General features: G+C 57.7%; 1 protein-coding gene across 3 annotated transcripts in view; it reads right to left on the bottom strand.

Moving 5' to 3' along the window:
- Positions 1 to 213: 213 nt before the first annotated feature.
- CNOT1 (CCR4-NOT transcription complex subunit 1) overlaps positions 214 to 18,254 on the bottom strand; it is a 28,452-nt gene continuing 10,411 nt past the window's right edge. The window contains exons 2-49 of one of the 3 annotated variants that reach the window (XM_069739556.1): positions 17,020 to 17,275; positions 16,743 to 16,850; positions 16,574 to 16,672; positions 16,412 to 16,480; positions 16,201 to 16,255; positions 15,813 to 16,016; positions 15,322 to 15,490; positions 15,092 to 15,218; positions 14,895 to 15,005; positions 14,639 to 14,809; positions 14,437 to 14,564; positions 14,122 to 14,362; positions 12,493 to 12,612; positions 12,191 to 12,313; positions 11,954 to 12,105; positions 11,737 to 11,887; positions 11,416 to 11,617; positions 11,204 to 11,332; positions 11,001 to 11,125; positions 10,633 to 10,919; positions 10,049 to 10,127; positions 9,735 to 9,974; positions 9,523 to 9,663; positions 9,080 to 9,259; positions 8,884 to 9,000; positions 8,704 to 8,814; positions 8,541 to 8,618; positions 8,200 to 8,452; positions 8,000 to 8,130; positions 7,627 to 7,923; positions 7,410 to 7,550; positions 6,349 to 6,453; positions 6,094 to 6,213; positions 5,823 to 6,017; positions 5,595 to 5,737; positions 5,410 to 5,518; positions 5,173 to 5,342; positions 4,579 to 4,810; positions 4,242 to 4,490; positions 4,010 to 4,173; positions 3,817 to 3,934; positions 3,634 to 3,735; positions 3,390 to 3,563; positions 2,132 to 2,281; positions 1,883 to 2,063; positions 1,233 to 1,365; positions 1,022 to 1,156; positions 214 to 784 (exon numbers count right to left, since the gene is read on the bottom strand). In XM_069739556.1, the coding sequence (XP_069595657.1) occupies positions 706 to 784; positions 1,022 to 1,156; positions 1,233 to 1,365; positions 1,883 to 2,063; positions 2,132 to 2,281; positions 3,390 to 3,563; positions 3,634 to 3,735; positions 3,817 to 3,934; positions 4,010 to 4,173; positions 4,242 to 4,490; positions 4,579 to 4,810; positions 5,173 to 5,342; positions 5,410 to 5,518; positions 5,595 to 5,737; positions 5,823 to 6,017; positions 6,094 to 6,213; positions 6,349 to 6,453; positions 7,410 to 7,550; positions 7,627 to 7,923; positions 8,000 to 8,130; positions 8,200 to 8,452; positions 8,541 to 8,618; positions 8,704 to 8,814; positions 8,884 to 9,000; positions 9,080 to 9,259; positions 9,523 to 9,663; positions 9,735 to 9,974; positions 10,049 to 10,127; positions 10,633 to 10,919; positions 11,001 to 11,125; positions 11,204 to 11,332; positions 11,416 to 11,617; positions 11,737 to 11,887; positions 11,954 to 12,105; positions 12,191 to 12,313; positions 12,493 to 12,612; positions 14,122 to 14,362; positions 14,437 to 14,564; positions 14,639 to 14,809; positions 14,895 to 15,005; positions 15,092 to 15,218; positions 15,322 to 15,490; positions 15,813 to 16,016; positions 16,201 to 16,255; positions 16,412 to 16,480; positions 16,574 to 16,672; positions 16,743 to 16,850; positions 17,020 to 17,121 (7,200 nt within the window). In that variant the 5' untranslated portion in view covers positions 17,122 to 17,275 and the 3' untranslated portion in view covers positions 214 to 705. Of the gene's footprint in view, positions 785 to 1,021; positions 1,157 to 1,232; positions 1,366 to 1,882; positions 2,064 to 2,131; positions 2,282 to 3,389; positions 3,564 to 3,633; positions 3,736 to 3,816; positions 3,935 to 4,009; positions 4,174 to 4,241; positions 4,491 to 4,578; positions 4,811 to 5,172; positions 5,343 to 5,409; positions 5,519 to 5,594; positions 5,738 to 5,822; positions 6,018 to 6,093; positions 6,214 to 6,348; positions 6,454 to 7,409; positions 7,551 to 7,626; positions 7,924 to 7,999; positions 8,131 to 8,199; positions 8,453 to 8,540; positions 8,619 to 8,703; positions 8,815 to 8,883; positions 9,001 to 9,079; positions 9,260 to 9,522; positions 9,664 to 9,734; positions 9,975 to 10,048; positions 10,128 to 10,632; positions 10,920 to 11,000; positions 11,333 to 11,415; positions 11,618 to 11,736; positions 11,888 to 11,953; positions 12,106 to 12,190; positions 12,314 to 12,492; positions 12,613 to 14,121; positions 14,363 to 14,436; positions 14,565 to 14,638; positions 14,810 to 14,894; positions 15,006 to 15,091; positions 15,219 to 15,321; positions 15,491 to 15,812; positions 16,017 to 16,200; positions 16,256 to 16,411; positions 16,481 to 16,573; positions 16,673 to 16,742; positions 16,854 to 17,019; positions 17,276 to 18,254 lie in introns of those variants that run through there. The other 2 variants (XM_069739555.1, XM_069739553.1) reach the window with 2 other exon arrangements.

Raw genomic sequence — 18,254 nt, 5'->3', positions numbered from 1 at the left:
GACGATGGTGTGTGGGGGGTGGCGCAGAGGCCGACGGTGTGTGTGTGGGGCACGCAAAGGAGGACGGGTGTGTGTGTGTGTGTGTGTGTGTGTGTGTGTGTGTGTGTGTGTGTGTGTGTGTGTGTGTGTGTGTGTGTGTGTGTGTGTGTGTGTCAACGTCGCAGGGGACGACTGTGTTGCAGGGGGGGGGGGCACAGAGAACGACACACGCGCTGCAGGTCATGACTTTAATGTGGAACTACAGGTCCGTACAGACAAGTGAGAACTGAAAGCTACAAAACACAACACCGACCAATACGTTACAAAACAGTCAAAATTCTACAAAACGGCCCGTATGGGTCCGGGGGCTCTGTACAAAGCGCGGCCCGGCGGCGCCCCCAAATACAAACCAGACCCCGAGTCACAGAAAATAGTGCCGCTTCTCTCTTTACAAGCGCCAGCGAGCCGACCCCGCCACACACAGGGGCCCGCCGTCCAGGAGGGGGACGCTTCTGACCCCAAAACTCCATTTTCTGTATTTACAGGAATCAAGAAAAATAAGAATCGTTTCCGTATTCACAATATCCTTTGTTTGGCCAAAAAAAAAAAAAATTCAAATAACAAAAGTTCCCATGAGACACCGGGGCATCGGGCGATAACATTGCAGATTCTTCACATTTCATGACTTGTGAGGTCGTCTGCGCTCAGTCCATGGAGGAGAAGGATCTAGCTGGCACCGGTGCCCTCCATCACCTGCTGCGCCTGCTTCTGCCCCATGCAGCACTGCGCCACCGACTGGAACAACCTGCCAACGAGAGAAACACCATCATCCCGGACCACCAACACTCAGGTATGGGCAGAGGGGGTCGGCGGCCAGGACAAGGGGGAAGGGGGGGGGGGGGGGGGACATGGCCGCAAGAACGAAGGGGGGGGGGAAGGGTCCGGCAGCCAGGACGGAGGGGGGGCCGGCAGCCAGGACGGAGAGGGGGGGGGGGGGGGGGGGAAGCTGGGCAGCAGCAGCCAGGACAGAGTGGGCACTTACTTCTCTATCTCTGGAGCACAGTGCACAAAGTCGTGGTTCCAGAACTTGAAGGCAGGATTCTTAATCAGCTCGATGAAGGTGATGAGGAGCCCCCAGGGGTGAGGTCTGTTCACGATCAGTCGCTCTAGCAGGACCCTGCAAGAAACAGGAGATAAGTGGCCACTCCCACTCCTGAGCATGTGGAAGGCTCCTCCCACAGGCGGGTGCTCACCGGGTGATCTGCTCCTGTATGGCCTCTGTATTGGCCTCAGCAAACAGGTACAGCATGGTGCAGCTGAAGTAGTGCGTGTGGCTGTTGGGATAGCGCAGCTGGTTGGCAATAGCGTTCAGGAAGAGGTAGCGACCTGCGGAGGAGAAAGTGTCAGTGTGAGCAGCGGGACCAGGGAGAGCGCAGCTCCGGAGAACCAACAGTCAGCGTCAGCAGAGAGACCCGAGTGAGCGCAGCTCTGCAGAACCAATGGCCATGTGAGCAGCGAGACCCGAGTGAGCGCAGCTCCAGAGAACCAATGGTCAGCGTGTGCATCGAGACCCGAGTGAGCGCAGCTCCAGAGAACCAACGGTCAGGGTGAGCAGCGAGACCCAAGTGAGCGCAGCTCCAGAGAACCAACGGTCATCGTGAGCAGCGAGACCCAAGTGAGCGCAGCTACAGAGAACCAACGGTCAGCGTGAGCAGCAAGAGTAGAGCGAGCGCAGCTCCAGAGAACCAACGGTCAGCGTGTGCATCGAGACCCGAGTGAGAGCAGCTCTGCAGAACCAAACGGTCAGCGTGAGCAGCGAGAGTAGAGCGAGCACAGCTCCGGACAAATAATGTTCACAGTGGGAGCAGCGGGACCAGAGCGAGCGCAGCTTCAGAGAACCCACCTTCAGTATCCAAGTCCACAGCCAGGTTCTGGAAGATGTCCATGTGGGCGGAGTGTGTGATGGTGCTCATGGAGGGCGTGCTGCCTTTGTTGTGGATGTGGGCGATGGCCTGAGTCCCCACATAAAGGACCAGCGCGTTGATCAGCTGGATGCTGTATCTGTTCCCAGGCTCGTTTGAGACCTGCAGTGGAAGAGAAGGGGTTAATGCTGGCCTCCCGTTCCTTTCCCATCGGGCCTGGGGACACGGACCTGCAGATTGCTGCGGAGCTCGGACAGGAAGGTGACGGGCGACCGGGTCTTCAAGTAAGAGTCCAGGTCCTTCTTGAATTGTGGGGGCATCACTCCAGTGAAGTTGGTGAGGATTCGGGGGGCGATGTTGATCTCACTCAGCATGTCCACCTGCAGGAGGAAAGCTGGGGTCACCCAGTGCCGGAGCTGTGCCCAGGGTGGAAGGGAGGGACACGACGGCGCTGCGTGCAGGGTGGAAGGGGAGACACGATGACGCAACTTGCAGAGTGGATGGGGGGACAAGATGGCGCTGCTCTCAGGGTGGAAGGGAGGACACGATGACGCTGCTCGCAGAGTGGAAGGGAGGACACGATGACGCTGCTCGCAGGGTGGAAGGGGAGACACGATGACGCAACTTGCAGAGTGGATGGAGGGACAAGATGGCGCTGCTCTCAGGGTGGAAGGGAGGACACGATGACGCTGCTCGCAGAGTGGAAGGGAGGACACGATGACGCTGCTCGCAGGGTGGAAGGGAGGACACGATGACGCAACTTGCAGAGTGGATGGGGGGACAAGATGGCGCTGCTCTCAGGGTGGAAGGGAGGACACGATGACGCTGCTCGCAGAGTGGAAGGGAGGACACGATGACGCTGCTCGCAGGGTGGAAGGGAGGACACGATGACGCAACTTGCAGAGTGGAAGGGAGGACACGATGACGCAACTTGCATAGTGGATGGGGGGACAAGATGGCGCTGCTCGCAGGGTGGAAGGGAGGACACGATGACGCTGCTCGCAGGGTGGAAGGGAGGACACGATGGCACTGCTCGCAGGGTGGAAGGGAGGACACGATGACGCTGCTCGCAGGGTGGAAGGGAGGACACGATGACGCTACTGGCAGGGTGGAAGGGAGGACACGATGACGCTACTCGCAGGGTGGAAGGGAGGACACGATGACGCTACTCGCAAGGTGGAAGGGAGGACACGATGACGCTACTCGCAGGGTGGAAGGGAGGACACGATGGCGCTGCGTGCAGGGTGGAAGGGAGGACACGATGGCCCAACTTGCAGAGTGGATGGGGGGACAAGATGGCGCTGCTCGCAAGGTAAAAGGGAGAACACGATGACGCAACTTGCAGGGTGGATGGGGGGACACGACGGCGCTGCACGCAGGGTGGAAACCACGACGCTGCTCGCAGGGTGGAAGGGGGGACACGAAGGCTCTGCTCGCAGGGTAGACATGACGACATCGCTCACAGGGGGGGTACAGCAGCGCCGGTACCTTCAGGTTGGGAGTGAAGGGGTCCGGAAGCCTCATGTTTCGCGGGAAGGCACTCAGGATGAGATTCCTCAGCTGGATGCAGTTGGGGGGGATGACGTCACAGAAGCCGTAGTGATAGTCACAGAGGAACTCGGGGAAGTCATGCAGCAGCACCAGCAGCACTCGCAGAGTACCCTAAAGACAGCAAGAGTCCACATCAGCCCCGATCACCGGCTCCCGCAGCCACCTGTGGACCACTACTCACCTTATAGAGGATTTGCATAGGTTTGGTGAGTTCCACATTTCGGAGGAATGGAGCCAGATACTTGAAGAGGTCGATCAGCAGCTGAGCATACATGGGCCACCCCTGCCGACAAAGGAAAATGGTGACGGCACAGGGCGACGACGGCACAGGGCGACCCGGGGCCCATCTAGAGACGGTACTCACCTTTTGCTGCGGGGTGTGCGCCAGCATCCGTGCAATGAAGATCCGATGGGAAATCAGCTCCAGCCAGGCGTAGACGAAGCCCGCAGCCTTGGTCGGCCGGAGGATGTGAAAGGTATTGCTGGAGACGAGCAGGAAAAGGTCAGGTCGGGGAGGGGGTGAAGACCCTGCGGTCGCTCCAGCAGCAGACACTTACCAAAAAGCTGTCAGGGTCTGGAAGTTGATTGTCTCCAGCACGTGCTCCGGGGCGTTCAGCTCCAGCAACAGCATAATGAAGATCCGATGATACGGCAACTGCTGGAACTCACTCTGCCTCACCTCGTGGTCCTGGAGCAGGACCCCCACAACAATGCCCAGGACCTGCAGAACACCAGAAGTTATTGAGGTGATCCACAACGCAGTCCAGCACATGGCAGCCACACACCCACCTTATTCAGAAGGTTAATCTTGGTCACAGTGTTGGTGGCCTCTCCAGAATGCTTGACCAGCAGCGCGATCAGCCTCACGAAGGCGTCCAGGTTGTGGTAGCACTTAGCGCGGATCATGGTGGGATTGGCGGCAGGGTTGTGCTGCTGCTCGGCCTGCGCCCTGTAACTGATCTCCACACACATCTCTGTGCACAGCCGGAAGAAGCGAGTGATCAGATCGTCTGTCTTCAGGATCCCTTGCTGATGCATCTGAGGGGAGACCCCGTGTCACCACAGACCCCAAGTCACCACAGACCACACTCATCCATTCCAAGCACTGGCCGGTCCCCACACTCACCTGACCCACAAAGGCAGAGAAGGCCTTGGTGCTGTCTCGCCCGGCGGCTGCCGAGTGGTACAGGTTCACCCACTCTCTCAGCAGGTACTCCGCCTTCTCCCTCAGCCCGGGAGGATCATCGTACTCCGAAGCTTGCGAGATGCCAGAGTGCATCATGAAGTTGGGTCCTCCCTGCGCCCGCTCAATCATCGCCTCAAAGTTAGAGCGCAAAACATCCATGAGCTGTGGGAGCCTGAGAGAAGGCAGGCAGAGCCTTAAATACCACCGCAGAAGCCTGGGGTCACCCCAACGAAGTGGCCCCGCCGCAGTCCTCGCCCCTCCGGAGCGGCCCCGCCGCAGTCCTCGCCCCTCCGGAGCGGCCCCGCCGCAGTCCTCGCCCCTCCGGAGCGGCCCCGCCGCAGTCCTCGCCCCTCCGGAGCGGCCCCGCCGCAGTCCTCGCCCCTCCGGAGCGGCCCCGCCGCAGTCCTCGCCCCTCCGGAGCGGCCCCGCCGCAGTCCTCGCCCCTCCGGAGCGGCCCCGCCGCAGTCCTCGCCCCTCCGGAGCGGCCCCGCCGCAGTCCTCGCCCCTCCGGAGCGGCCCCGCCGCAGTACTCACCCCTCAGGAGCGTTGCCTCTGGAGTGGGCATTGATGCGCATCAGAGTCTCTATGGTGTGGAAAAACTCTGCCTCGGTCACGTGGCTCACGCTGCGCTCGTCCACCAGCAGGATCTTCACCAGCTGCATGGCAAAGGCCACGGCCATGTAGTTCAGCCCGTTCTCCATGGACTGCACAAAGAACAGAAGGTTCACCAGGAGAACAAGAAGACCGAGAGCCGCACGGCGCTGCGCATACCTGCGCCAGGTGGACATCGTACTGCTGCATGTTCACCAGGTGGTTGCGGATCAGCAGCTCCACGGCCTCCACGTTGTACTTGTACTCATCCCGGCACTCGATCAGACACCTGCAACAAAGACAGTCGTGATTCGGACACTCTGGTACCGGAACCCCTCTCCCTCCGCCCAACATCCCCCGCTTACCTAGTGATCTGCTTATTACACCAGGGGGAGCCATATGCCCGGCCATCCTGCAGAGCCTTCAGGACAAGGAGGTGGCACTCCCGGTATCGGAGGAGGAGGTCAGCATCGGCTCCACTGGTGGCATCCAGGAGCCCCTCCACGGCCTGGGCAGAAAGTGATCAGATGAGGGGGTGGCAGACTGTTGAGGTCAACAGGTGTTTGTGCGCGATGACTGATTGGGGGTCTTACCTTCTGCAGCAGACCTAACGCAGCAATGGCATCTCTAGAATTTCTAGCAAGTGCCACAGCCTCCAGTAAGCTGCGCAGAGCCTGGGCCTGGGGGTTCATGGCCAGAGCGGGGGGTACAGCGTGCAGATGCTGCTCCAGTTCAGTTATGCACTTATCATAAATCTGAGCGACGTCATCGGTGGCCCAAGCTTGTTGCTGCAAAGATGGACATTTAATGGTGACCCCAAAACTACATGAAGACCAGGGGGGGCCGCATCACGGTCACCATTACCTTCATGGGCTGAGCCAAGAAGCCTGTGGGCTGGGTGAGATCATTAGTGGGCAGGAAACCCGGAACGTTGCGTGCAAACTCCTCATACACAGCCAGCTGCTTGGGGTCCACACCTCCGACCTGTGGGGGGAGGGGGGGGGGGGGACAGGGGTCACAGCGGTAACACAGCACATTTATCATGACGGCCCATGTGACCGTGCCCATGGCAGTACCCCGGGTTTACTACCCGCCTCTCCCCTGCGCTGTGGACCTTACCTTCAATCGAATCTGTTCCGGCATGCGCTCTGCCTGGTACGTCAGCACAACGGGATCACAGTAGCGGCGGCCCTCCTGTCGGGCGTGCTTCCTCAGCTCAAACTCCTGTGCAGTGAGACACCGAGGCCGTAAGTCACAAAGGGCAGGTCTCCCCACCCACACAGCAAGGCATCACATCTCCCCCACCCACACACCGAGGAGTCACATCCCCCCTACACAGGCCATAAGTCACAAGGGGCAGGACTCCCCACCCACACACCGAGGAGTCACATCTCCCCCACACACACAATGAGGAGTCACATCGCCCCCCCACAGGCCATAAGTCACAAGGGGCAGGACTCACCACCCACACACCGAGGAGTCACATCCCCCCTACACAGGCCATAAGTCACAAGGGGCAGGACTCCCCACCCACACACCGAGGAGTCACATCTCACACACAATGAGGAGTCACATCGCCCAACCCCCCACCCCCCCACAGGCCATAAGTCACAAGGGGCAGGTCTCCCCACCCACACACAGTGAGGCATCATATCCCCCCCAGACACAGCGAGGCGTCACATCTCCCACAAACACAGCGAGGCGTCACATCTCCCCCACACACAGGCCATAAGTCACATGGGGTAGGTCTCCCCACCCACACACAGCGAGGCATCATATCCCCCCCAGACACAGCGAGGCGTCACATCTCCCACAAACACAGCGAGGCGTCACATCTCCCCCAGACACAGCGAGGCATCACATCCCCCCCCACACACACATGCCCTCCTCCAGCAAAGTGTCACGTCCCCTCCAAGGGAGGAGTCGCCTCCGCTGCAGCTATTGCGAGACTGCACTGCACCCACACCAAAAGAACCTGCTGCAAACCACGAAAAGGATACACGTGGTCCCGCCCCCGCAGAGCAGCCACATGGCCCCGCCCCAAGAGGAGCAGCAGATAACATGAATACACCCTCCTCCACAGATTCTCCTCCATTGCTGGACCTGGGAACCAGAAATTTCTCCTCCTAAGTCCACCTGCCACATTAGACCCCATTGATCCCATGCTGTTGGCAACCTACTGTGGCGAGTCTCTTGTCCATCTCGGGCCCGGCCTTCTCCACCGCCGTCTTCTGGATGAAGCAGCAGGCCAGCTCACAGTTATCCTGGGCGAGCTGCGCAGCCGCCTGCTCCATCATCTCCCGCTGCTGGGGGGAGGCGGCCTGCAGAAGAAGGCGCTGCTTATTAATGAGCCGCAGACCACCGCGTGAGACCACAGCACCTACCGACAGGTCATACCCGCATGGCGGTGGCAAAGCTGTTCTTGAGGTTGGTGGCAATGCTCATCAGCAGCGGCTCCCGGCAGGTGATCATGGCCATGCCAGCGGTCAGGTTACGCATCATGTGATGAGCGGCCACTCTCATCCGCGACTCCTCAGAATCCAGAGCAAAATCCTTCCGCACAATCTGCTCGCACGTGGTCATTGCGATCTTGATGGACCTGTCAACCACGGGGTGCACCAGCTCCTGCACCGCGCGCTCGATCGCCTGGCGCACACACTGCTTGAGCTGAGGATGCGCCTGGAAGAGTGGGATCTGGGGGGCAAAAAACACATAAGTGGGGGACCGTAAAAAGAGCAGAGACGCCGGGCCTCCCGCAGCAGGCACCTACCGTGGGATTAAGAGTGATGTGTGGAGCAAGGCCCGCCAGAGAGTAGACATGGATGTCGTGGTAGCTGTACTGCGGCTGCGGGGGAGCCGTGGCCGTGCAGGTGGCACTGGGTGGGGGCGCTGTGGCCGTTGCTAAATGACAAGATGATGTTAGAGCAGGTTCATACAGAAGACGAGGAGGAAAGCAGCTGCCAACCCTACCCGTGAAGACGGCGTCAGACTCCTGCTTCTCCACCGAGGCCCAGAGTTTGCCCGCTGTGCGGATGGCATACTCATTGGCGTTGGTGATGGGTGGCAGCTCCTCTGGCAGCTTTACGTCTTTCTTGGGCGCAGAGAGTTGCTCATCCAGAGATTTCAGGCGATCCTTGTCCTTCAGGAGGCTGCCAGGCTTCAGGTCGTTGATGTCTATGGCCAGGTTCTTACACAGAACTTCAATCTCGAACTTGAGGTTCAGCTGACAAGATGGCAGCGTTAGAGAAGGTCGAGCCGAGAGACGTCTTCTCATGGTTGTCGTCTCACGGTGGCCGCAGGCTACAACTCACCTTCAGGTCATGCTCCTGATGAAGCTCCGCAAGGACATTCATGATCGCCATAGTCCATGGATTCGGAGGCCGGAAAACCTGTAAGCAACCAAAACAGTGAGCAAGCCAAAGGAACGCATAAAACAGGGGCAATCTATACACGTTGTGCACGGGCGGCACGCACCACACTCCTGATGCTAGACTCCAACACTTTGGCAACAAAAGGCACCACGTAGAGAAGCTCCTGCTGCCCCTTCACATAGGCCTCCAGCAACAAGGACTTCACATCCAGGTCCTGCGGGAAGAAGAGACTGAGACGTGACCGAGGCAAGCAGAGGCCAAGAGCGCACGGCCGACTACTCACTGTGTGCAGGATGGGCTTGTTCTTCGCCAGTGTGATCATTCCCAGCCAGTGGCCCAGGTTCTTCAGCAGCGAGCGGTCAGAGAAGTTAGCAGCAGCTTTGTCAGACGTCAGCAGCACCTGGCGGGGACATGCACAATCAGCCACTGGCGGCACACAGACACCGCACCACACGGCCACGGCAGGGCAACATCCTCACCTTGATGTTCCTGTAAGTCTCCACGAGAACCATCTTATTGAACTCCAGATTTTTCAGAGAGTCCAAGAAGTTGGAGTACAAGCTGTGAAAGTTCAGTTCGATGCTGACCCTCTTCATCACCAAATACTGAGAAACCCACGGCATGAACTCATCCTTCACCGTCTCCTTCAGCTCTTCCACCTGTCACATAGCAGATTAGTGGGAACGCCCGATTAGTGGGAACACCACAAATGGCCACTGGAGACCGAGCAGAGTCAAATGATCAACCCTCATACAGTGCTCACTAGCCACAGGATACAACACAAACCTCCCATGATGGAACGCCCCTTTAAGGCAGAGAGAAGCTGACCGATCAGGCTCTATACAGCCATGAAAAGACCTCCCCGGCTTGTGTCCAGAGACGCCCGAGCCATCGTGTCCCCACAGCCCCTCTGAGCGCTCACCTTCTGCGTCATGTTGGACTGGGACAGGTTATTGAAGATGAAGGCGATCTTCTCTTGTACGTTCTCCGGTGGCTCCACGATCCTCTCCGTCTGGTCGGTGGCCACCAGCAGCGTGTCTATGTTGGTGGTGTTGATGGACGGCTGGACGGAGAACAGCAGTTTAGAGACAGATGCACACCCTTTACCACACGTACGAGAAGCCTTACCCTTACCGGCACATCCTTCTTAAAGCTGACCCCAGTGGGTCTGGTGATGGTGATGGTTTTGGCTGACGTGGTAGTGGTAGAGGTGGTGACGGCGTTCGTGCTCACCGGACCGGGAAGAGGAGCTTTGGCTGGCACCTGGGCCTGAGCTTGTGCCTGGGCCTGGGAAAGTGCAATGCTTCCAGGAGTGGTGATCGAACCCTGCATCTTCACTGGAGGATCCCGGGACTGCTGGCCGTACTCTATGTACTGAGGAAAAGGAGGGCAACGTTAGGGGGCGGGGCAGGCGCTGGCAGGGCAGGCACATTGCAAAGTACACAAACCTCCTGCAGGTGATGAGGGAACTGGATAAAGTGACTGATTGAAGCCAAGTGCTGACAATACTGCGGGTAGTCTTTTAATCTGCAAAAAAGCAAGAGGCCAATATGACGTACACGAGGACACGGATCCTACTGCATGGTGAGGAAAGCACGGTGCCAGCCACACGGCGATACAATGAGGATGAGGGGAGATAAAGGCCACCGGCAATACAGCAAGGACACGGCGTCTGCTCCCGACCACACGGCGAGGACACGGCGCCTGCTGTGCATCAGACATATTGAATGGCTTTTACACACTGGCCTGTTACTCTCTACCGAGATGTCATGGCCGCCTCCAGCCTGGACACATTGAATTGATTATCTATAAAGGCCATACAACCCATCTGTGACCGGCGGCCCCAACCGAGCAGTAACAGTAGCCTTGTGCCTATCCACAGCAATCCTCAGACTATCAGAAATCAGCAGCACTACAAGTGTCAGCCAGCACAACACTAGTCCACAAGGTAGAGGTATGCTACATTCTGAGACAAGAGGCGCTGCAGCAGTTTTTTATGCCCCCAGGACCACTATGGATGTCACCAACTTGCCTGTTTTTGAACCTATCTAGTGCAGCGATGCCAAAGAAATACATTTTGGATCCATAAGGTTTGCGGAGCGCCTCCAGGACGTAACGCAGAGCCAGCCCCAGCGCCATGTACGTGACAAGTCCCTTCTCGATGATGCCACCAAACAGGCAGGCGGTGATGTGCAGCTCCTTGTCTGGGTACTGGGGGAAGAAGCGATACTCCTCAAAAAGATTTCGGAGCATGCAGTTGAAGACTTCACGCTCCCGCTTGATGTTGGAATCCTTGAACCTCTGCAGCATTTCCAGGACCTGGAAGAACCGAACACGACAAGATGAGTACGGAGCACCTAGAAGTGGAAGCCGCCGGCCCGGCCGCCCCCGGAGACCAACCTCGTCCACAGACATGGTGGGGTGCGGCGGCTGGTTGTAGATCCGCTGGAAGTAGCTATTGGCCTCATCGTCGATCTCTTTCGTAAAGTGCTGGTTCGCCTCTGGCCACACCTGAGACAGATCCGCTGCAGAGGACAAGAGGTGAGCAGCCATTACCGCGTCATGGGCGGACCACCACGGACCGACCAGAGGACACAACTTACTCTGCTGGAACGTCGGCTGACTGAGCCCAGAAGTGCTTAGCTTTCTCTGGCCAAACGGGTCGTTGCTCACAGCAGGAAGCCCCAAACCTCCAGTGCCCATCCCAGAGAGGCTGGCGGTGCCGAGCCCACCTGAGGAGACAGCATCATTACCAGCCAAGACCCCACGACAGCCGCTGCCTGAGGTATGGGGGGGGGGATGGACGGCATTGTACCTGGTAGCTGAGAGGACAGACCTCCGAGGCCACTGAACGCCGTGGATGGATTCGGTGTAGTCAGGGGTGGAAATGCCTTTGCTGGTGACTGTGGGGTACTAAAGGCAGAGCCCAAGTTTGGGGGGAAAGCGGGCAAACTCTGTGTGTGAGGAGCAGCAGGACCCCCAATGCTGAGGGACGCCATCGCAGCCAGAGGGTCAATCTAATGAAAAAGAACCGCAGTGAGCCAGAGCAAGCGTCACAACCCGCCAAGTCGCGCACACACACACGGGTCACACACCCCACCGGGTCACACATACAAGGGTGACAGTGGCAGGTTACCTGGACCGGAGAAATGGCGTCCAGGCTGCTGGTGCTGGGGGGACGACCTTTGGGCATGACCCCGGGGGGCGGCTGACGAGCCTTGTTCACCACATTACTGCAGTTGGCAACCATAGTAAGAATGGTCTCGGACAGCTCCTGGGACACGCTCCTGTAAGAGGACAGGTTACAGCCGCTGCGCACAGTGACAGCCCCGGGCATACAGGCATGAACATACCCTGCACAGGCCTGGAGGCACGCCAGCATGGTGGCCAGCGTCTCTGGAGGAAGCTGGGAGCTTTTTGGCTGGTCCTTCTCTGGAGCGATACCGCCAAGAATGGAAGGACAACGTCGTTTGAGGAAGGTCATGCAGGCCTGGACGAAGGGCTCCTGAAAATGAGGATAAGAGTAAAGCCTGGCGTCACCGCGCAAGAAACACCCACCCAGAGCAAGTGTTCCCCAGAGCGAGCGTTACCCCGTGCTCCCGGATCTTGTCAGTCAGCCATTTGTCCAGTTTGAGGTATTCCCGTCGGGAGGCGAGTGCAGCAAGGTCAATAACAAAGGCAAATGGAGTCGCGTTCAGCAGCATCGACAAGGCCTGGACAAGAGCACAAGCCACCAGTTACTGGCCACAGCCGGAGGCCACCGCACCCCACACCCAAGAACTAGTAACAGGCTCTGGACTGGACCCGCACCACTCACCTTTACTGGCCACAACCGGAGGCTACCACACCCAAAAACCAGTAACGGGCTCCAAACTGGACCCGCACCACTCACCTTTAAGTCTTGGGCCACATCAAGAATACGAGACAGCCGAGCCTGGTCATACTGCTCCCCGCGCATGTACCACTCCGCCATGGCGTGCATGATCAACTGCCGGATGGAGGGAGACTGGCCCTGTAAGGAGCACAGGGGGTTAAACTGGAAGCCTGGTCTGTGATAGCTGACAGGAGAAGGGGCATCCCGGCCGGCAACATGCAGAATATCAAGCTTAGTCTACCCCGCACATCACACCTAGTAGGCCCCTGCTCTTCTCCATTTACACCTTCTGCCTGGGACAGCTCATAGAATCTCATGGTTTTCAGTATCATCTCTACGCTGATGACACACAGATCTACATCTCTGGACCAGATATTACCACCCTACTAACCAGAATCCCTCAATGTCTGTCCACTATTTCATCCTTCTTCTCCGCTAGATTTCTCAAACTTAACATGGACAAAACAGAATTCATCATCTTTTCCCCATCTCACGTGACCCCCCCCAACGAACCTATCCATTACAGTAAACGGCTGCCCACTCTCCCCAGTCCCACAAGCTCGCTGCCTCGGGGTAATCCTTGACGCTGATCTCTCCTTCAAACCACATATCCAAGCCCTTTCCACTTCCTGCCGCCTTCAACTCAAAAATATTTCATGGATCCGTACAGAATCTGCAAAAACCCTAGTCCATGCCCTCATCATCTCCCGCCGCGACTACTGTAACCTCCTTCTCTGTGGCCTCCCCTCTAACACTCTCGCACCCCTCCAATCTATTCTAAACTCTGCTGCCCGACTAATCCACCTGTCCCCCGCTATTCCCCAGCCTCTCCCCTCTGTCAATCCCTTCAATGGCTCCCCATTACCCAGAGACTCCAGGATAGAAGCCTAACCATGACATACAAAGCCATCCACAATCTGTCTCCTCCATACATCTGTGACCTCGTCTCCCGGTACTTACCTACACGCAACCTCCGATCCTCACAAGATCTCCTTCTCTACTCCCCTCTTATCTCCTCTTCCCACAATCGTATACAAGATTTCTCTCGTGCTTCCCCCCTACTCTGGAGTTCTCTACCACAACACATCAGACTCTCACCTACCATCGAAACCTTCAAAAAGAACCTGAAGACCCACCTCTTCCAACAAGCCTACAACCTGCAGTAACCACCGATCGACCAAACCGCTGCACGACCAGCTCTATCCTCTCCTCCTGTATCTTCACCCATCCCTTGTAGATTGTGAGCCCTCGCGGGCAGGGTCCTCTCTCCTCCTGTATCCTCACCCATCCCTTGTAGATTGTGAGCCCTAGCGGGCAGGGTCCTCTCTCCTCCTGTACCAGTTATGACTTGTATTGTCCATGATTATTGTATTGTACACTCCTAATCACATTTATAGTAATAAATAATGTACGCTGAGAGTCTCCCAAACCTGTCTGAATGGAGCGGTCCAAAGCATGAAGGCCTCTTATCACGTCTATGGTAGATCTGCTGAAAGGGTCCCAGTCCCATAGCCTGCCCCCTCTGGGGCCCACAGCACGTTAGCAAGGGGCGAGCAGAGTAAAGCTAGGCACAGCTTCCTTCAGCCTGCTCTTACACCCCCTATCCCAAACACCACATCCCATGTGGGGGTCCGAGGCTGCGCTCACCTGACCGTGCCATGCATAGTGCAGAATGATGGCCGAGTTGGGGTGGTTGCCCAGGAATATGGGCATGAGGGTGGAGATGAGCTCGTGGCGCAGGGTGTTCCAGGACGGGTTGATCTGGAGCAGGGCCAGCACTAGCATGTCCGGACAGTGCTTGATGGGATAGCTGAAGAGCTGCTTCACTTGCTCGTACAGTCCCACCTCCGCCAGCCGAAGCAGCGACTCGATCAGCTCCAGACTTTTCCTAAGCAAGAAAGAGAGTCAGCCATCTCCAGCACAACTACTACCCCCAACAAAGCCCCCGCTGCGCCGTCTCACCAAGTGGCGATCTCACGATTGTCATCCTCAGGTGGGGCCTTCAGGATGTCCGTGGCCACCGCATGGCATGGGTAATCCGCAAAGCAGAAGATTTCTGGGTTCATCAGGGAGTACTGGATGAAGGAGAGCTGAGAGAGAGCAGGGTTAGTAGTCCGGTAATGGAGAGAAGAATGGCGGGGGCCACAGTGCAGACCCCCAGTACCTGGCCCTCCGCGTGCTTCCAGGCCCTGTAGATCAGATCGGCAGGGAACACGTCCAGGCCCAGACCCCGCTGGATGCCGTACACCACCGTCTGGAGGCTTTTGCTGTCGCGAATCAGGAACACGGGATTATCCAGCTCGTAGATAACGTCCTTGAAGTTCAAGCTTGGATTCTGCAGAAAGAAAATTTGTGTGGAAGAATGGAATAGACTGCGGTCCGTTCTCCGCCAGCATGTCCTCTGCCAGCCGGGCACCTACCAGCTCCTTCACCACATCGATGAAGACCTCCACGTTCCAGGTGTGGGCCTGCACACTGTCGCTTTTGTCTTTCCCGTCGCTCCAGATCCCACTGCCAGGAGAGGTGATGGACTGCAAAAGAAAGACACGTGAGCCGTGGCTCAGACACAGACGCCGCTCAGACACCGACGCTGCTCGTACCAGGAGCGTGCACCCACCTGGAGGGAGATCCCGTCTGTCAACCCCGAGTGTGTCCGGGCCATCATCCCCAGCACCCGGGCCACCTGTGCAGCAGTCACCTCCCGGACACCAAACTGAACGATGATATTGCGGCATTCCTCCACACTGAAAGAGAGTGCGGCGCCATCACCAGTGGACCATGCCCCACACTGCCCACCCGGCATCAGCCACGTCCACAGCTGGCGGCAGCCACCTCCACCACACTAACCTGGCACAGAAGCTGTAGCCCACCTCCTGCATGAAGTCTGCCAGGGAACTGTCCATCATGGTCTTCGTGATTCCCCCAGAGTCAGAAAGAATCCGGTCCATCAGGATGTCCCGTTTTTCAGGGTAGAGGAGTGGTGCAAGCACCACCGGACAGCGCTCCTGGGGGAAATCTGCCCCAAAGACAGGGAACCAATAAGGGAACAATGCACCACGCTGCGGGGGACGAGCGACGCTGACAAGCGGCCATGAAGCGCCACGGTGCATGTGCGGCCCCCCTAAAGACAGCAGGTGTACCGAGGGGGGACGCCCGCAGAGACTGTACCGATAAGAGTGCACGCAGCCCATCCCCCACGGAGACTCTACAAAGGGAGCCGCCCGCAGCCCACCCCCCGCAGAGACTATACAGAGGGGCGCCGGCAGCCCATCCCCAGAGGAGACGGGACTGAGGGGTGTGGAGGGGACACCCGCAGCCCATCCCTGCTCACAATGTACCTCTGCGGAGGGTCTTGAGGAAAGCTACAATCTGCTCCTGTCCGACCCCGAAGGCTCCCTTCTGGCCGAAAAGGAGATTGGAGAGGAGGAGGTGCAGGACCTCTATGGCGATGTCTTGGAATCCACCTTCTTGGCTTCCCCCTACGTCTACGTCCACGTAAGAGCGCAGGAGATCGGGGAGCTTCTGCTTCACAAACTGCACAGCTGGGGAAAAAGAAGCCGCGACCTTGTGAGCAGCCGCTATACACAGGACTAAAGAAACCAGACTGCGGAGAGCCGGCGACGGTCACAGAGGATCCACTAGACACCCCCCATCAGCCGCGCTCCTCCCGTGAGACGCTGATCACAGGAAGCGACCGACCCTTCCAGCTACACGAACAACACTTACCAAAACCCCGCAAGTCCGAGCTGGAGGAGTTCAGAAGAGCCAAGCCGAAGACGACCTGGAAGAGCAAGGCAGGAAGAAGCCTCAAGTACAGGCGGACCCCGGCACACAGAGCCACGCACCCCCGGCACACGCACGCACACACACGCACTTCCGGCGCGCACACACACAGAGCCACGCACCCCACCACTTCACCAGTGACTACAAAACTTACTTCTTGGACTTTGCTGAGTTTCAGAACTTTATTCAGCTGGGTGAAGAGATGAGGAGACGGCTTCAGGCTCTACAACACAAGGAGGTCCCATTAGACCCAGCATCACCCCTGCAACAAACAAAGGGGACAGCGCCCCTCACTACGACCACCCCATAGACTTACCTTCTGATAGTGCAAGGGATTGTCGATGGCGTACGCGAGGGTGGAGATGAAACTGGGTTTGGTGATCAGGGACGCGCACTCCTGAATCAAAAACTGTGTCTACAGGAAAGAGACATGTGAGAGACGGCCCCAGGAGATGCCCCCGCGCCCCGTCACACCAGTCACCCACCTGATGGAAGTCTTTTCCGCTGCTTTTACCATCGCCACTGAAATCCACATGAGAGAATAGACAGCGTAACAGGTGCCTGTCTGCCTCCGGGCCGTGCCGATTCACGATCTGCTGGAAGGAAAAGCCATGGCTGAGTGCAGTGCAGTGTCCTACAGTCCGAGCTGCAGGAAACCCCACCGGCAAGATCTCCAGCCACTCCCAAAACAAGGCTGTAAATCTATTGCGCCCCACAGACCCCAGCCTGCCCCCCATACACGAGCCGCTGCCCCCCACTCACATGTTGTATTTCCAGCTGGCTGGCACGGTAATTCTTCTTTGTTAGGTTGTCCACCAGGTAGCTGATTTGAGACAAGGCCAGCGAGAGCGAGTCAAGATTCATTGCTGGTTGGGGCGGAAGCAGGCGGCCGAGCCCGGCGCAAAATCACCATTATTCCCTCTGGTCTCCGCAGACAGGTAAATTTCTTTAAATGGGCCGATTCCTGAGCTGTGTGAACAGGATCCTCAGCCCGTCCAACCGGTCAGAAACATGGCATCTGCAAAACAAGATGCCCATGAGAGTCCCCAGTAGGCAGCAGCCACCGCCACGCTGTACAGAGGCCCGAGCTGAGGAGACGGCGCGGTGCAGCTACCGGGCGCCCTCCTGGACTCCGCACACCTGCTCCGCACTGGCAGCAGCTGGAAGGCTCACATTATCGCACCCACGGCAGAAGCGGCCATCTGCCGCCAATCCAGGCGTGCCCACCCATGACATCACCCCCAACTGTACATGGACCCGCTGCAGAGCTCCACAACGCTCGACCAACAATCGCTGAAAAACAGCTCTCACTCCGGGCAGCACAGGCCCCACACACAACTGCGACATCTCCAGACATGTGGGCCAAAAGCCAAAACTGCCGGACCTCCAAACACACCGAGCCTCATCAGGCATCAACACCTGAGCTGGGTACGACCTGAACAAGCCGCGGGACCACCGGACACAGACAGCACGGAGGCATCCACTGTGGAGCACAGCACTGTCACATGCAGAGAGCGGAGCCAGACCACAGAAAAGGATGACAACAATCACACACACACACACACATATATCCCCCCCACACACATCCACCATAATCACATACACAACCCCCCACCACCACGCACATGCCCCCCACCATCACACACATCCCTCCCAAAGTGCGACACACCCACATCCCCCCCACCGCCACCTACACACATACCCCCACACACCATAATCACATACACAACCCCCCCCACCACACACATCCCCCACACACACGCCCCCCACTGTAGTAAAATATGTATAAATATACATGTGTGCAGAGGACTATGTATAGGTTTATTGTGTGACTAGTAATAATCTAACATCTGTCCTGAAAGCTGCAGGTCTCACCCAGGTGTTAATATATATTTTCCTGAGACAGCAGACTTCTGTCTCCAATCTCACCAGGGGGGTTGTGCTGGGAACCAAGAAGAAAGGGAACATTTGACAATTATATAGCAGATTACAGCATA

Source organism: Ranitomeya imitator, chromosome 9, assembly GCF_032444005.1.
Source record: "Ranitomeya imitator isolate aRanImi1 chromosome 9, aRanImi1.pri, whole genome shotgun sequence".
In the NCBI taxonomy this organism is placed as follows: domain Eukaryota; kingdom Metazoa; phylum Chordata; class Amphibia; order Anura; family Dendrobatidae; genus Ranitomeya; species Ranitomeya imitator.
Note: the sequence above shows the minus strand (reverse complement) of the source record. Positions and strands in the feature narration are given on the sequence as shown.